General features: G+C 31.8%; 2 protein-coding genes across 2 annotated transcripts; both read left to right on the top strand.

The window, feature by feature from the left end:
- Positions 1–873: 873 nt before the first annotated feature.
- Positions 874–4,742, top strand: LOC145805370 (protein FAR1-RELATED SEQUENCE 5-like). Its single transcript, XM_082900491.1, has 6 exons — positions 874–975; positions 1,977–4,046; positions 4,143–4,211; positions 4,318–4,386; positions 4,501–4,563; positions 4,695–4,742. Exons 1-6 carry the CDS (start codon positions 874–876, stop codon positions 4,740–4,742), a joined length of 2,421 nt encoding a protein of 806 aa, XP_082756617.1.
- Positions 4,743–4,850: 108 nt separating this feature from the next.
- On the top strand, positions 4,851–5,989 carry LOC145805807 (uncharacterized). Its single transcript, XM_082901021.1, has 5 exons — positions 4,851–4,915; positions 5,015–5,080; positions 5,174–5,236; positions 5,329–5,451; positions 5,536–5,989. Exons 1-5 carry the CDS (start codon positions 4,895–4,897, stop codon positions 5,710–5,712), a joined length of 450 nt encoding a protein of 149 aa, XP_082757147.1. The 5' UTR covers positions 4,851–4,894; the 3' UTR covers positions 5,713–5,989.
- Positions 5,990–17,009: the final 11,020 nt, after the last annotated feature.

The following is a 17,009-nucleotide window of genomic DNA, read 5'->3' as shown; positions in this document are numbered from 1 at the left end:
AACAGTAATGATAGAGACTCCCTTTGTGGAGGACTCCCACAACTTCTTTTGTGATCCACACCATTCATGATGTGGACCCCACACATACATGAGTGAGTCCCACACATCATGAATGGTGTAGATCAGTAAAGGGGTTGTGGGGGTCCTCCATAAAAGGGGTCTGACTCACTACTTGAATGAAAATAGAAATGGGAGAAGAATAGAGATCGTTCTGTTGGGAGAGAGATCTTGTTAACCAAAAATGTTTCAGAATTTTAATAAAAGAGTTTTAAGATCTCTAATCGAGAGTAGGCCTCACTGTTATAGTCATATTTGTGTCTTATATTTTGTTTTTATTTTTATTTTTTATTTTTTTTATCTACCATGTCATTAGAGTTTCTATAATTAGAGAGATATATCGTTCTTGGTTAACAGAGGTTAACCGATGTGAAATTAGCATTTATTAATGGACACGTGGCAGCGAAGAACGGGACAAGGACTCGGGATAGGAAATGGGAACAGGGATCTGAACTCTATCTTCATTTAATTACGCATGCATAGACATTTGTTTAACAGATATAAAAGTGAAAAATCTGGGCCCTAGAAATGAGTTCAGATCTTCGGCCGCTCTTTCCAGCAGCACTCCCAGCAGCACTACAAAACGACGTCGTTTTGTAGTGAAAAAACGACGTCGTTTTGTTTAGTTGGTTTTTTTTTTTTTTTTTGTTCCGAAAAATTCGAATTTCCCCCCTGATCATTTTGACTTCATCTTCGTCCCTATCTCCTCTGTTTTGCCCTAACAAACCACACAGCTGGATAGAGAGAGAGAGAGAGAAGAGAGGCGCTGGAGAACGGAGAGTGGCTCCTCGGCGCCATCTGCGAAGACGGAGAACGATGGTGGACGGAGGCGACAGTAATGGAAAGAGGTTGGTGGAGGGACGCGAGTCCGGCTGTGACGCGACGATGGCGGAGGGACGCGAGTCCGGCTGTGACGAGGTATATTTCAGTCTCTGTGTTATGTATATATGTATATTTCAGTCTCTATATTTACATTTTGTTTGGATAATCAATGTATACAGTACAAATATGTTAGTCTCTATATTTCAATGATATTTCAGTCTCTATATTTCAATCTTTGTATTTGTATATATTTTGTTTGGCTGTGACGAGGTATACATGAGTTCAGATCTTCGGTCTATTTCTCTATTTCAGTCTATTTCTCTATTTCAGTCTGTATGTATTTGCAGACATTACAAATATACCAGTGCTATATTAATTTTTCAGACATTACAAATATACAATTTTTCAGACTTACAAGTGCTTTGATTTGCAGACATTACAAATATACAAATATACCAGTGTATATATTAATTTTTCACATTACCAGTGCTTTGATTTGCAGACATTACAAATATACAAATATACCAATGTATATATTAATTTTTCTCTATACATTTCTCTATATTAATTTTTATATATAATTAAGGATTTTGTGAATTCAGAAATTAGTAATTATAAAGAAGAGTGATTAGTAACTATGATTGATTTTTCAATATCATTTATAACTATGATAGTTATATATAAAAGATATCATTTATAACTATGATCTGGTCCATCATTTCAAAGAGATTTACAAAATTATAAAATAAAACTACCTTAATAAACCACTCCCCATAACAAAATAAGTATAAAAGATATCATTTATAACTATGATTTGGTCCATCATTTCAAAGAGATTTACAAAATTATAAAATAAAACTACCTTAATAAACCACTCACCATAACAAAATATGTTCACATTTGATGTTGGCTAATTGATTCATTGAACCATAAATTGATTCATTGAACCTATAAATCGAAGTAATATAAATTCATTCATTGATTCATTGAACCAATAGATTGAAGTAATATAAATTGATTCATTGAACCTATAAATCGAATTGCATGTAATCGAAGAAAATAATGTTGTTAATGAGTTGGCTAATTGTGGTTGGAAGCCAAAATTGGGCATGTCATTTGACCCTGAACAAGCTGCATATGATTTTTACAATACCTATGGCGGAAAGGTGGGCTTTAGTATTAAGAAGCTATATGCACACAAGAACAAACATACTAAGGAAATAACTTCACGGACTTTTGTATGTTACAAAGAGGGAACTCGGGGTATTGACAAGCGAGATCCACTAGTAAAATTTCCGAGACAAGAGGTGAGGTGTGGTTGTCGTGCTCGATTTAGTATCAAGTTAGATAGAAATTTAGGAAAATATGTTGCCATTGATTTTGTTGAACATCATAATCATGATCTTGTGCCTCAAGAGTGCATTCATATGTTGCCATCCCAAAGAAAAATATCTACCACCCAAGCAATTGAAGTAGAATTCGCTGCAGAATCTGGAATTCCTCTTAAGTCTGCTTATGAGCTATTTGGTAGGGAATCTGGTGGAAGAGCATCACTTGGCTTCACCAAATTGGACCAAAAAAATTACTTGAGATCGAAGAGACAAAAAGATTTGGAATATGGAGAAGCAGGTAGTGTGTTGCAATACTTTCGTAAGAAAAGTTTAGAAAATCCATCCTTTTATTATGCAGTCCAATTAGATTGTGAAGAGCAAATAAGTAACATATTTTGGGCGGATGCACAAATGATAATGGACTATGCTCAATTTGGTGATGTAATGACCTTTGACACTACTTACAAATTAAATAATGAACATAGACCTTTTGGAACCTTTGTTGGATTTAATCATCATCGAGAAACTGTTGTATTCGGTGCAGCGTTGATGTATGATGAGACTGCCGAATCATTCACATGGTTGTTTCAGATTTTTTTGGAGGCAATGTCAAACAAAGCTCCAAAAACTATTTTCACCGATCAAGATGCTGCGATGGCTAAGGCCATTCCAATTGTCATGCCTAGTACAAACCATCGACTTTGTACATGGCATTTGATGCAAAATGCTGTGAAGCATGTGAGTTCCCTCTTTCAAGATGTTGGGGTAAAGGGTGTCTTTTCAAAATTTATGCATCAAATTGATGATAAAGAAGAATTCAAAATACAATGGGACCAAATGCTTCTTAGGTATGATGTACACAACAATCATTGGTTGGCGCAAACTTTTGGTGTGAAGGAGAAATGGGGATGGCCATATATTATGAATTCTTGGGCAGCTGGAATGAGTACTACTCAACTAAGTGAATCATTCAAGGCATTTTTGAAGGATTATCTCAATTGTGATCATAACTTGATGGAATTTTTCAAGCATTTTGAGAGGGTGCTCTATGACAAAAGGTATAAAGAATTGGAAGCCGAGTATAATTTGTGTCAAAAATTGCCAAGGGTTGCCATTCCAACTGTGATATTAAAGCAAATGGCAGATATTTACACCAAAACAATTTTTGAGGAATTCCAAAATGAGTACGTGCAGTCCATTGAAGCGTCCATTGTAGGCACTATTCATGATGGTGAGAGTACCATAGTCACAATTCAAACGGATGTAGATGGAAAAAAAGATAAGAATGTGACAATGGATAGAGATGGTTTTTTGAGTTGTAGTTGCAAGAAGTTTGAAGTGAAGGGCATAGTGTATCAACATTGTTTAAAGGTGCTTAGAGAGATAATCAATGCAAAGGACCTTCCTGCACAATACATACTCAAACGATGGACTAAAAAAGCAAGGGCTGAAACTGTGAAAGATAGGCGTGGGTATGATGTGAAGGCTGATGTCAAACTACATCAAAGCGACCGATATAGGTCATTGATGAATATGTTTAGAGCTATTGCAAGTAGAGCCGCCGAAAGTGAAGAAACTTATCATTTGTCACTTGCAAAAGGTGAAGAACTGAGTGTCATGGTTGAAGACAAATTAAGTGTGCACACTTTTGGTCAAGTGGAGATCACTGAATTCAGAAATTCCTCAGCTAACACATGCCCACAGAGTGATGAAGTAGATTGTCCAATCCAAGCCAAGGGACTGAAGAAAAGACAAGCAACTACTAAGGGAAGAAGGAGGATCAAGGGCCGGATGGAAAAATATATTGCGAAGAAGAAAAGAATGCAATCTAAGCAGGTAATTAATTGAAGTTATGTCTGATTGTTATGTGTTATCAATTTTGTGTTATGTGTGTTAGGAAAATAATTTATTAAATAATTTGGTTGTTTGCAGGGTGATAGTTTTTGTACTCTTGAAGGTCAATATGAGCCTCCTGTTGCCATGGTTAATATTTCTAGTCAGGTAATTTTTACTATTGTGTGCAACCTTGTATTAATTTGATGGATTGATTATTCTTACAACTAGTAACGTTATATTGATTATTTTTGGTCTTTTGTGATGCATGTAGGATGGTTCTTTTTCTACTTATCAAGGTCAATCGCAACCTTCTTCCGACATGGGTAATCATTCGATACAGGTAATATTTAATTTAGGGTGTTTACCTTTGACATGCATAGACGTTAGGGAAATTGAACCTCATACGGAATTATGAACTTTGTCTTATTCTTTGCTTTATGTTGGTTTACGTTAGGGTGTTTACACTCCACAAGGTCAATCTCGACCTCCTGTTGCCATGGGTAATATTTCTAGTGAGGTAATTTTTACTATTGTGTGCAACCTTGTATTAATTTGATGGATTGATTATTCTTGCAACTAGTAGCGTTATATTGATTATTTTTGGTCTTTTGTGATGCATGTATGATGGTTCTTTTTCTACTTATCAAGGTCAATCTCTACCTTCTTCCGACATGGGTAATCATTCGATATAGGTAATATTTAATTTAGGGTGTTTACCTTTGACATGCATAGACGTTAGGGAAATTGAACCTCATACAGAATTATGAACTTTGTCTTATTCTTTGCTTTATGTTGGTTTACTTTAGGGTGTTTACACTCCACAAGGTCAATCTCGACCTCCTTTTGCCATGGGTAGTAATTATGTTGAGGTAATATAACATATTGTTTGTTTTTTAACATGAAAATGCATTATGAATTTTTTTTAAAATGCATTGTCTTATTCTTTGCTTTATGTTGGTTTACTTTAGGGTGTTTACACTCCACAAGGTCAATCTCGACCTCCTTTTGCCATGGGTCGTAGTAATTACGTTCAGGTAATATTTCATATTGTATGTTCTAAAAAATGAAAATACATTATTATTTTTTTTGATGGACCTTCTTCTTTTATTTGTGTTGGTTTACTTTAGGGTCATGGTCGCGAATCCCAATCTCAACTTTCTTTTGCCATGTGTCATACTAATTATGCCGAGGTAATATTTCATATTGTATGTTTTGTAAAATGAAAATACATTATTACTATTTTTCATTTCATACTTTATTTTTTTACGTTGGTTTACTTTAGGGTGATGGTTGTGCAACCTATATTTCTCAACCTCAATCCCAATCTCGACCTGAATTCCAATCTCAACCTTCATTTGCCATGGGTCGTACAAGTGTACATCATGTCATGTATCCTACATATGATGTGAGTTGTAATTGGTTACATACTTTACATTGAAAATGTAGTATAGATTCTAAAAAAAGTTTAATACATGTATCACTATTACAGGGAAATAACACGCCTCAGTCAATGCCGCCTGATTCAATGCCTTTACTGTATCCCACTCCGACATCGTTTCAAAAATTGCTTCGAGATAGTACTACAGTCCAACTGTCACAAGCCTCACATAGTCCTGCTGACAGTCGTGTGGATGGACATCCCTGGAAGGCTTGCACTGAACGATGATGTTATTATATTTGTGGATTTGGGTGTATTTTTTTTTATGTTCGGTGGGATTTGGATATTTTTGATGGACAATTTTTTTTATGTATTTGTAATGTTTTGTGGGATTTGTATAATTTTTATGGATATATTTTTTATGTATTTGTAATGTTTGGTGGGATTTGAATTTTTTTATGGACATTTTTTATTACACCCAAGAAGGGGTGAGAGTTTAGTATTAATGTATTCATGTTTGGTGGGGATTTGAATGTTTGCGTACATTTTTTATTACACCCAAGAACGATGATGTTTTTTTACTTCACATGATAAATTCTTCATTAATACGATTAGAATCCTTTGTTTGATTCATAGTTTACTCTGTTTTTCCATTCAATTTTTTGTACTGGCTGGACTGTCCACTTAATTGTGGTAATCTTCATGTTATGGTTTCCATTATAATTCTTCAAACGCCATTTTTCACATTTGTTTAAAAATGTAATTTCTAGAATTGTTTAGTTTACATTCTTAAAAAAAAAAATGGGTGTTTTGTTCAAGAGTAATTTGAAAGCATTTTATGCATGTTATGAAAGTGCACAGCTTTAAACTTTGCATGCCATATGATACCAATTCTCACAATTGGGATATTCAAAATAAGAATGGAGATATATAATGCTTTAGTTTGGATGACATCATTAAAAACTAAAATCAATGTTTCTATGTCAATTTGAATTTTAAAATTTCCTGTTTTGATTACACCCTGTAATGTAATGGACAGGTTGAACTTATTTCCTGTTATTTACTGTTTTGATTACACCCTGTAATGGACAGATTTGATTTTATTTCCTGTTTTGATTACACCCTGTAATGGACAAAATACACTTATTCCCTGTTTTCATTACACCCTGTAACGGACAGGTTGAACATAATCATAACCATACAAAGTGCACAACATAACCATACAAACTGATTACACAGATTACACAGCTCTGCTGGACAAAATGAACAAAATAACCAAGTGCCATTACATAACCATATAACCATACAAAATTAACAAGTCCAGTTAACCATACAAAGATATAGTTTACCTAACCACATAACCATACAACCTGCCACTAGCTGCCATGGGTCGCAAAGATTACAAAACTATTACATTTTTATAACTAACACGATCCCAATTACAAGCAAGCTACACAACCCATAAATACGACTCGAATTTTGATTTATGTCTGTTTCCAACTTAAGCATCTTCGCCCTCATAAATTGAAGTTCTTCGCTTTGAAATCGAAGTTGTTCATTCATAAGTCGAAGTTGTTGTTCGGTGACAGTTGACATATTTTCCATTTGCACTACTCCTTCACGTCTACTTTGTGAATTTGTAGGCAAGCACCATCCCATAAAATCGCCGCAATTTTTACAACAATAAAATAATTTGTTTCTGTTTTGTTCCGTCTCCGAAATTTGAATAGTTGCTTTCTTATGACATTTAGGGCAATTTCTGTTGTTGAACGTCAACTGATCTGAGGTACCTCCGTTAACAGTTGAACTTGACATCTGCAAAATTATGCACACAATTCATAGTAAAATTATATACACATTCAACTTCAATCATATCATTCCTACATACACCTACTTTTCAATCTTTTGGTTTTTGCTTCTATTTTTTTTTTTAAAAAAAAAAAAAAAAAAAAAAAAAAAACTCTTACGTTGCCCTAAACAGGAAGGTTATTAAAAAACCTTTTAGGTTGCCCTAAACAGGAAGCTCTGACACTTCCCTCAAGTTAGGGTAAATTTGCTATATTTACATTTGCATATGTATGCATGCATCCAAGCATAAATTATATCTATCAGATCTAATTAATTGCACATTTCATTTAATCAATAAGTGCACTTGACAAATAGATCTATACTTGCATTAATAACTTCAAGATAACTTCAAGATCCAAACATATTGTTGAAGTTATGTATGCCAAACATATTTATAAATTAAAAAAAGAAAGAAGTTATGTATGTCAAACATATTGTTGAATGATTGTGAACTTGTGATATCTCAGTTTGTAATCTAAATCCTTAAACTGGCATTCTTTACTTGAAATCTACCAACTTAACTGTTTGCTCATTCAAAAAATAAAAATAAAAATATTCTCACTTTTTTGCAGACTACCTTTTCCAGAACTGAATTTGAGGGCTAGGATGATCAATGCATGATAGCTTTGGTAAGTAATAAGATAGTATAGGGTTTGAATCATTGTTTTCAATATATATATGATGTGTATCAGTGTATGTTTTGAATTCAGATCCAACTTCTCTAGCATTCAACAAGTAAAATTTCACAATCTGTATATTTGAGAATTTAAGTTTTGGATGGTTGGTTTTTGTATGTAAATAAAGTAAAAGCATTAAGAATCTGAGGTGAGCTAAATGGAGATTTATAGTAAGTTAATGAGCATTCAAGCACATATGATAAATGGATGTGCCAAGCAACATCTGCAGCAACTGTTAATGTTGCCCTAGATTGGTACAAAAAGAGAAAAAATTGAATAAAATATTAATGAAATATAATTACATTTCACCCCCCTTTTCTTTTTTCTTTTATAAATTCTAACAAAAAATCATAATCCAAACACAGTGTACGGCATACTATGACGTTATCATAACTTCATGGTATGGTGCAATTTTTGAACTTCTTTATTCTTTATTGATGTATTTTTTCTGCGGGTTCATCCATATATATATATATATATATCTTTATATCTATAGATGAAGAAAAAGAAGAAGAAGAGAAGAAGAGGAAGAAGGAGCTGTTGGGTTTGCTGGGTTCATCATCAACAAAAAAAAAAAAAAAAAAAAAAAAAATTGTTCAAAATTTGGATTTGTTTGTGTGTATGTATGTGATTACCTAGCTGGATTTGATTGTTGATGAAGATGATGAAGCTGATGATGATGAAGATGATGATGATGTTCAAAAAAAATTTTGATCGCCGATGGCCTCTGCTTTCTCTACCTTTTTTTTTTTTTCTAGTTGATTTGGATCTGGATGTAAAAGGGGAAAAAAAAATTGATTCCTGTGTTGAAGAATGCTTCCCAGATTTGGATCATTCTTCATTTCTTTTCGAAAATTTACAAAGGAAATGATATATATATATATATATATATGGATGAACCCAAAATTCCCAAAGATCTATATATATACTCCTTTGTTCTTCTAATCTAATCTAATATATATATATATAAATATAAAGATATATATATATATATACTCAAAACCAAAATCTGTGTTTCTTCTTCCCCTCCAAGTCCAATCTAAACACAAAAACACATATTTTGAGTATACGGTGCTAAAGAAAGAGTCATGGACGAACCTTATTAGACCGCTAGTGCAGTTATCAGGATTGCATATAGAGACTCGACTAAGTGATGGGAAGAACAATGTGGTGCATTTGTAATGTCTACAGGTTATAGGAGCATACTTTGACAAACTTGGGTCAAATTCATTTGCAGTTTACCCAATTACAGTGACAGATGCAGATGAAAAATGATTAGCATACTACTTTATTTTCTAGTTATCTATTCTGTAATAGAAAGAAATCTATGTTCAACTGAAATATGTTCTGAGAAATAAGAATTTGTTCACCCTGTTCAAATAAAAATATTTGTAATCCTGTTCTTAAATATGTTAAGAAATGTGAGCATGGAATTCTGTTTCTCAAACTCTGTTCATCAACCATTGTCCGAATGGAATCTATGGAACATTGTCCTATTTCTCAAACTCTGTTCATCAACCATTGTCCTATTTCTCAAACTCTGTTTTATTTGAACATATTTAAGAATGGAATCTATGGAATCTATGTTCATCAACCATTGTCCGAATCTATGTTCATCAACCAAAAAGAGTATGGGCAAAAAAAAGAATGGAAAATCTATGGAAAATCGAAAGGGAAAAATCGAAAAGAATGGAAAGGGAGAGAAACGAACCTCATTCTTCCAGATCGTCCAGATCTTCTCCTCTCCTTCGTGTCGTCCTGTATCGTCGCCTCACTCTTCCAGGTCGTCCAGTTCTTCTCCTCTCCTTCGTGTCCTCTGTCTAGGGTTCAAAAATGGAAAGGGGAAAGGTGAATAAGAAGAAAAGAAAGGAAAAAAAAAAAAATATATATATATATATACAAAACGGCCTCACTCTTCCAGATCGTCCAGCTCTTCTCCTCTCCTTCGTGTCCTCTGTCTAGGGTTCAAAAATGGAAAAGGGAAAGGTGAATAAGAAGAAAAGAAAGGAAAAATATATATATATATATATATATACAAAACGGCGTCGTTTTGTAGTGCTGCTGGGAGTGCTGCTGGAAAGAGCGGCCGAAGATCTGAACTCCCTAGAAATATAGGGGCCATTTTTTTTTTTTTAATATAAAAGCTCAATAAATTTTAAAATATATTTAAATTTGATTAATTTATCTTTTAAGTCTTAATTAATTATGATTTGAGCTTGAATAGCTTGATTTTTTTTTATAATGTATATAATTTAATTGAACAGAGTAATAAATTGTTTAGTTTAACTTGACAACCCTAACGACTTTTGAAATATGTTCAACTTTTACTTATTTACATAATAAGTCAATCTTTTTTTTTTTTTTTCTACTAAGGTGAACATGAATTAAGGTTAAGTAATATAATTTATTTTTACAATCCCCTTATAAGCAAATTATGTGTAGAAGTTACGACACATATACCAGACGAGGCCTATTTCTATAAGCAAATTATAAACTCACAACCACCTCCACCAAACCCCCAATCACTAGATATCAACACCCAAGCACCGCTTATTACGTCCATCAAATCAACCAACCCCTACTAACAACCAGTCGCTGATGTCACCCAACCCAAACACCCCTCTCTAACTGCCGCCACCACCAACGCCACCTCCATATATCCACATTTCCCTTCATCTAGTTCTGCTCCCACCTTCCTTCATTTCCCCTAGCCTATTGCCACCTTTGTCCTTTCATTTTTCGACTTCTCAGACTAACTCCTCTCTCTCTCTCTCTCTCTCTCTCTCTCTCTCAATATATATATATATACACATTCATATTATTTTTGAATAAGTTAATTTAAATTGAATATAATCCTTGAGTTGAATTGAGTGAAATTTCAATTTTACCCATAAAAATGTTAGCTCAAGTGCTCAACTTCGCTAAAAAAATCCTAAGGGGTATTAGCAGTTGGACCAATTAGATATAATTGAATTTTTTGAAACAAAATTGACACAATTTAAATTATAGAGACTAAGTTAACACTCAAAACAAAGTAAAGTGAATATTAGTACAATTTTCCTAAGACAATCAAAGGCTGAAAGAACATACTACCATATATGAAACAGTGCTTCTACTTATACATAGACCAATCACAAAATATGACATAACAGTTGGACCTAATGTGAGAGGGTTATGTCTAGTTTTGTGATCCGTTTCTGTGTTCGTAAACCTTTTCCCTATGAAAACTTTCTTCAAACAGAGTTTGTAATACTACAAGAACAAGGATGATTACTTCAACATATTAATGGTGGATACTCTTGTACACCTCCATCTTCAAAATCATACATGTTCTTGTTCCAAGTTTGCTCCATGAGTCTGTGTTGCACTTATGAATACGTTTAAATCAGGAACAGCGGAAAGAGTAGTTTTTGCCCATTGCACAAAGCTCTTGAACATATTGAAAACCCTTGAAGAACACAAAGAAATTGATATGATAATGGGATAGGCATACCAGAAGAGCAACTGTGGAAAGACAAGTGAGGACACAAACAACACATCAAGAGTGTTGGAAAACTGCCCAAATTTGACATGTATGTGCCATAGATTAAGTGGACAAGCAAGAGGGACTCTGATAGAGGTGAAGGAGAAGAGAGTGCAAAGAAGGACGAGAAGCGAAAACTTGGACCAGTTGAGATGACTGTCCAGACCAAATGGATTCCAAGCCCATGGCATGCTTGCTTGTGATTTCACCATGTTTATCACAAGGAGGATAGCATACCTTATATCAAAAGAGGACATTCTTGTTTGCTTAATTTTTCTTTTAACTTGGAATGGAATGTATTGAATGGTTTGATTCAGCTCTCATTCGTAATGGGAATTGGCGGATACATTCCCAGCTATTGCTTTTTTTATCGCTTTTTTGTTGGGTTTTTTTAGTCTTTAGGGGAAAAAAATTTTTAATTCAAAATAAATATTACATTTCAGTCCATTAGATGAACTTAAATAAATAAATAAAAATATGAGAAAATTCTAAAAAATAAACAAGTTGATTTTATTTTGGCTTTTTTTTAAGAATTTTTTTATCTTTATTTTTTAGATCTTTATAAACTAGGACTTAAAAAGTTAAAAAAAAATTAACACAAATTTAAAAAAATCACAAAATACAAAAAAAAAAAAAATTGAATTTTTTAGTTTTACCAATATTTTTTTTTTTAGAAAGTTATAAAACAATTATATTAAAATAAAAGTAACCGTATACAGATCGAGAAAAGTAAAAAAAAATAAGATCTTAAACGACCAAACAAACAATTTAACAACCTAACAAGAATTACAAACAACAAAAAATAAGGAAGACTTACGTGTAGATCTTAATAGATGGATTTATTATCCAATAGGTCCTATCAAAATTAATTAGGAATGAGTATGGTCCGGATTGATATGGATTGGAGTAAAACCATGACGAATCCATTATTTGTGGTTCCTAAAAAATTGGAACCAATCCAAATCAATCCATTTAAACACGGATTGAATCGGTTTAGGACCACGGATTCATATAATTAAATAACAAAAAAAAATATATATATATATATAGAACATTTTAATTTTATAAAACTATAAACATAACATCATATTAATTTCACAATAACAACACATCTTTCCATAATAGCGACATACTGTTTTAGAATTTAAACAACCATAAGAAAATTGATTACGCCATAAATATTTAGACCATTATAAGTTAAAACTAAAAACTAACAAACAAAAATAATAAAAGAAGATACCATGCAGATTTAGATTTTATATGGAATAAGAGAAAATATTATGCGAAAGTGTATAATATAAATATAGGATATTTGTATACGGTCCGGATCAGTTCCAATCCGGAACTGTGGGGTTCAATCCAGAAACGATCCGTGGACTACGGATTTTTAATTTTTCAATCCAAACCGAATCACGAATTCAAAAAATCAATTTAAACCTACCAGATTGGACTGAACCGGATCGGATTGCAGATTTCACAGATTTCTTAATCAGTCCTAAAATTAATGGCGTTTTTCATCAAATACTATTAAAAAATTATGAAAAACTATTAAAAATTTTCACTAATTATTAATTTTCAGTGACAAATTGAAATTTTTGTCATAAAAATGTTAGTAATTATAATTTTTAGCGACAATTTAAAAAATATCACCAAACAATATCACTAATTTTTAACTTTCAGTGACAATTTAAAAAATTCTTCACAAAAAAATTCACTAATTATAAGTTTAGCGACAATTTATAAAAGCCATGATAAAAAAAATATTTTAAAAAAGTTACTAATTATTAATTTTTAAGCGACATATATAAAAATTATTTTTAACTATAATTCTACTAAGATTTATATTCAATGAGACTTAATAAAAATTAAGTTCAACTATTAAAATTTGTTAATAGTTTATTAAAAAAAATAGCCGTGAAAAGTAAAACTATGAAGAAACCCATATATATGAGGTCGAGATTCCAAGTCATTCTTTTCTCGGTAATGATATTGTACAACGGATCAAGTTTAAAATTGAAATAAAATAACATAATTTTATTAGAATGTATCATTTAAAATAAAAATATATTTTAATAATATTTAATTTAATTTTAAATTTGGACCTTTAAATTATGTGTCATGTAGTGATAAAAAATAGGGCTGAGTAAGGAATTCGTAAAATCCGCAATCCGATCCGGTCCAGTCCAATCCGATAGGTTTTGATTGATTTTTTGAATCCGTGGTTCGATTCCGGATTGAAAATTTCAAAATCCGTAGGCCACGGATCGGTTCCGGATTGAATCTCACGGTTCCGGATTGGAACCGATCCGGACCATCTAGAAATAATCTATATTTATACTATATACCTTCCCATACAATATAATTTCTTGTCTCATATAAAAACTAAAATGTAACCTAATTCACGCCTCACTCATTCACGCCTTATTCAGTTCATTGTCTCGCACTCTCATCTCATCTATCTCTCTGTCAATGGTGTCTCTCTCTCTCTTCTCTTTCTCATCTCAGATTGAGTTCTCTCTCACATTCTCATCCATCTCAGATCAGATCGATGTGCTGCCCGTGTCTCTCTCTCGGTGTGGTCTCTCTCTTTTTCTCTTTCTCTCTCTCTCGGTGTTCTCATCTCTCATCTCTCTCTCTCTCTCTCTCTCTCTCTTCCTCGGTGACACTATTTTTGTTCCTTTGTTTCCAGATCATCCATCAGTATGCTACTCCTTTCTCTCTTTCATGTCATCTACAATGGATTCGGTAAATGTAAGTAAGAGATTTTATTTTTATTTTTTCTGTTTTCTATTTTTATCCTTCTATTTTCTTCTTTCCTCTGTTTTCGGTGGTGATGGTGTTTTTTCTTGAGAAAAAGTTGAGAGCTTTATTGGAATTTGTTCTTTTCTTGATGTAACTGTTCATGGATTTCTTGCTTTTGGTTTATGGGTTTTTGCTTTTTCTGGGTTTAGGGTTCTATTGGCAATTTTGCAATTTTATGTGTACTTCAGCTCAAGCTAGGTCTCTAGATTCATGTAGTTGTTTGATTCTTATGTTGTGTTTTAAGTTTTGATAATCCTAAACCGACACTTCTGGGTTCTAGGTTTTGGAAATATTTTCTTTGTTCCAGCTAATTCTAGGATTTGGATTTGTGGGCTTGTTCTTGGTGTTGAGTTTTGAGTTCCAAGAATCATAGCATTCTAAAATTTATAATAAATTTTGTGGAATTTTCGTACTATTAGGAGAGCAGGAGTTTCGAAGTACTAAGATAAATGAATTTCAATAATCAATTTTGCATTTCAGTTTTGCAATTTGGCTTTGAATTTCAGTCTTGGGCGTTACTAAGATTTTGTTTGAATTTCAGTCTTGGGTATTGTTTGAATTGATAAATGAATAGACTTATGTATATATGTATTAATTATTTAAATCCGTGGTCCTAAACCGATCCAATCCGTGTTTCAACGGATTGATTCGGATTGATTCCACAATTTAAACGGATTGGATTGGTTTTAATTTTTCAGGAACCGTAGATAACGGATTGGTCTTGGTTTTCTCTCAATCTGGACCAATCCGGACCATGCTCACCCCTAATAAAAAATAACAATAAAAGCATTGTAGAAAAAAGAAATATAAAAATATATAAAATAAAAATATAAACCGACAACAAAGAATCCTAGTCGATATATGTTAATTATATCCAATTTATTCTAAGAGGAAAACTTCTTGTCATTTTTTTGTTTGGATGAATAATTTCTTGTCACTTACTTGCTCGTGTACCCACTTATTAACATTAATTAATTAAGATGTTGGCCCACAGTCGAGATATATTCACCATGACCAAATCAGGTGGGAAAAAGCTATGCCTCTTGTTTTTTTTGCTCGATGCCTTTATTCACAATTTTTTTTTGACAAGTTACCTAAATAAAATATTAACGGGAGGTAGACTAATAAATTTTATATTTTAAATTTATAATTTATATAGTATTATATTATTTATTTTGTGTGATTTATTTAGTTATTTTTAATGTATAATAACTCATTTATCCGTTATATTAGAGTGTCACATTTAGAAAAAAATACACTAAAGAATTTTTTAGTATCAAATCATACCCGTCACATAAAAGTGTCACATTTGAAAAAAATACACTAAAGAGTTTTTAACTCTGTGAGAGTACCACATTATACCCACCACGTTAGAATGTCACATGTCACGGTTGAAAAAAATACATGTAGCGATCCTAATTTTTTTTAAGTCATTATTTATTTTTTATTATTATTATTTTATTTTATTTTATTTTTAATTTTATTAATTGTGTAGATACATAAAAATTTAATGTGATATTTAATTATATTTATATTATATATATATATATGTATAATGTGTTATATATATTGATTTTATATAAAATATTTATATTTATATATGTTGTATTTATATTATATAATATAATATAATATAAATGTCAATTACGTCATAAGCATCAGAGGCTCGCTAAGAAAAATAAAATAAAATAAAATAAAATAAATATATAAAAAGAAAAAGCAACCAAGCCAAGAAAGAAAGAGGGCTCGCACACAGCCGAGAGAGATTAATCAAAACCAAGTGCAAGCTGAAAGAGAGAGAGAGAGAGAGAACAGAGAGCCGGCGGGAGATGGGATAAAAGAAAGGATTAAGGTTTTATTTTGGTGACTTTATTAATTTTTTAAGTATTTTTTTTATCTCTAAAAAATAATTGTGAGTGCAAAATTTACTTTTCTTGATTTATATTTATTTTGTTGTTATTATTTAGGTATTTTTATTTATTTGATGTTGGTTTGATATTATATTTGTATGAAGATGATGAATTGACTTCAATTATTTTGATTGGTTGTGTATGTAAGGTTTAAGATTTTTATATATATTTATTTTATGGATGCAATCACACTCATGAATATTGAATTAAAATAAATTAGAAGCTCATAGATAAATTCCAAATACTTCACCATAACTCCATGAATTGTTAATTATTTGAATGTTGGTGAGAAAAAGTGTATAAAAAAAGTGAGGATTATGAGATTTATTTGAATGTTTTAGGCTCGGCATTGTTATGTTTGTTCTCATGAGTAGATGAGAGGTTGTGTATATATATTATTGTCTTGTTTTCAGGAGTAGACGAGTGCTTTGATTACATGAAATTTAACGTGATATTTAATTAATTTAATATAATATTTAATTGTATATAATTAATCCAAATATTTATATTTATATATATATATATATAAAGTGTTTTATATATATATATATATTGATTTTATATAGGATATTTATATTTATATTTATTGTATTTGTATAATATAATATAAATGTCAATTAGGTCATCAGCATTAGAAGCTCACTAATACTAAATAATAAATAATAAAAGAAAATTTTTTTAAAAAAAGAGCAGCCAAGCCAAGAAAGAAAGAGGGCTCGCACGCAGCCGAGAGAGAAATTAATCAAAACCAAGTGAAAGCTTTGAGAGAGAGAGCAGAGAGACGACGGGAGAGGGAACAAAAGAAAGGGTTATGATTTTATTTTG

This window comes from Camellia sinensis, chromosome 13 (genome assembly GCF_055761805.1).
Source record: "Camellia sinensis isolate YWXY chromosome 13, ASM5576180v1, whole genome shotgun sequence".
Lineage (NCBI taxonomy): Eukaryota > Viridiplantae > Streptophyta > Magnoliopsida > Ericales > Theaceae > Camellia > Camellia sinensis.
The sequence above is the reverse complement of the archived record's forward strand: the minus strand, read 5'-3'. Positions and strand labels throughout refer to the sequence as shown.

Coding starts and splice junctions, on each gene's coding strand:
- LOC145805370 (XM_082900491.1), top strand. CDS start 874: ATGGTGGACGGAGGCGACAGTAATGGAAAGAGGTTGGTGGAGGGACGC. Junction 976..1,976: donor GCGAGTCCGGCTGTGACGAG/GTATATTTCAGT, acceptor TGTGGTTGGAAG/CCAAAATTGGGCATGTCATT. Junction 4,387..4,500: donor TGGGTAATCATTCGATACAG/GTAATATTTAAT, acceptor GGTTTACGTTAG/GGTGTTTACACTCCACAAGG.
- LOC145805807 (XM_082901021.1), top strand. CDS start 4,895: ATGGGTAGTAATTATGTTGAG. Junction 4,916..5,014: donor TGGGTAGTAATTATGTTGAG/GTAATATAACAT, acceptor GGTTTACTTTAG/GGTGTTTACACTCCACAAGG. Junction 5,452..5,535: donor TCATGTATCCTACATATGAT/GTGAGTTGTAAT, acceptor TCACTATTACAG/GGAAATAACACGCCTCAGTC.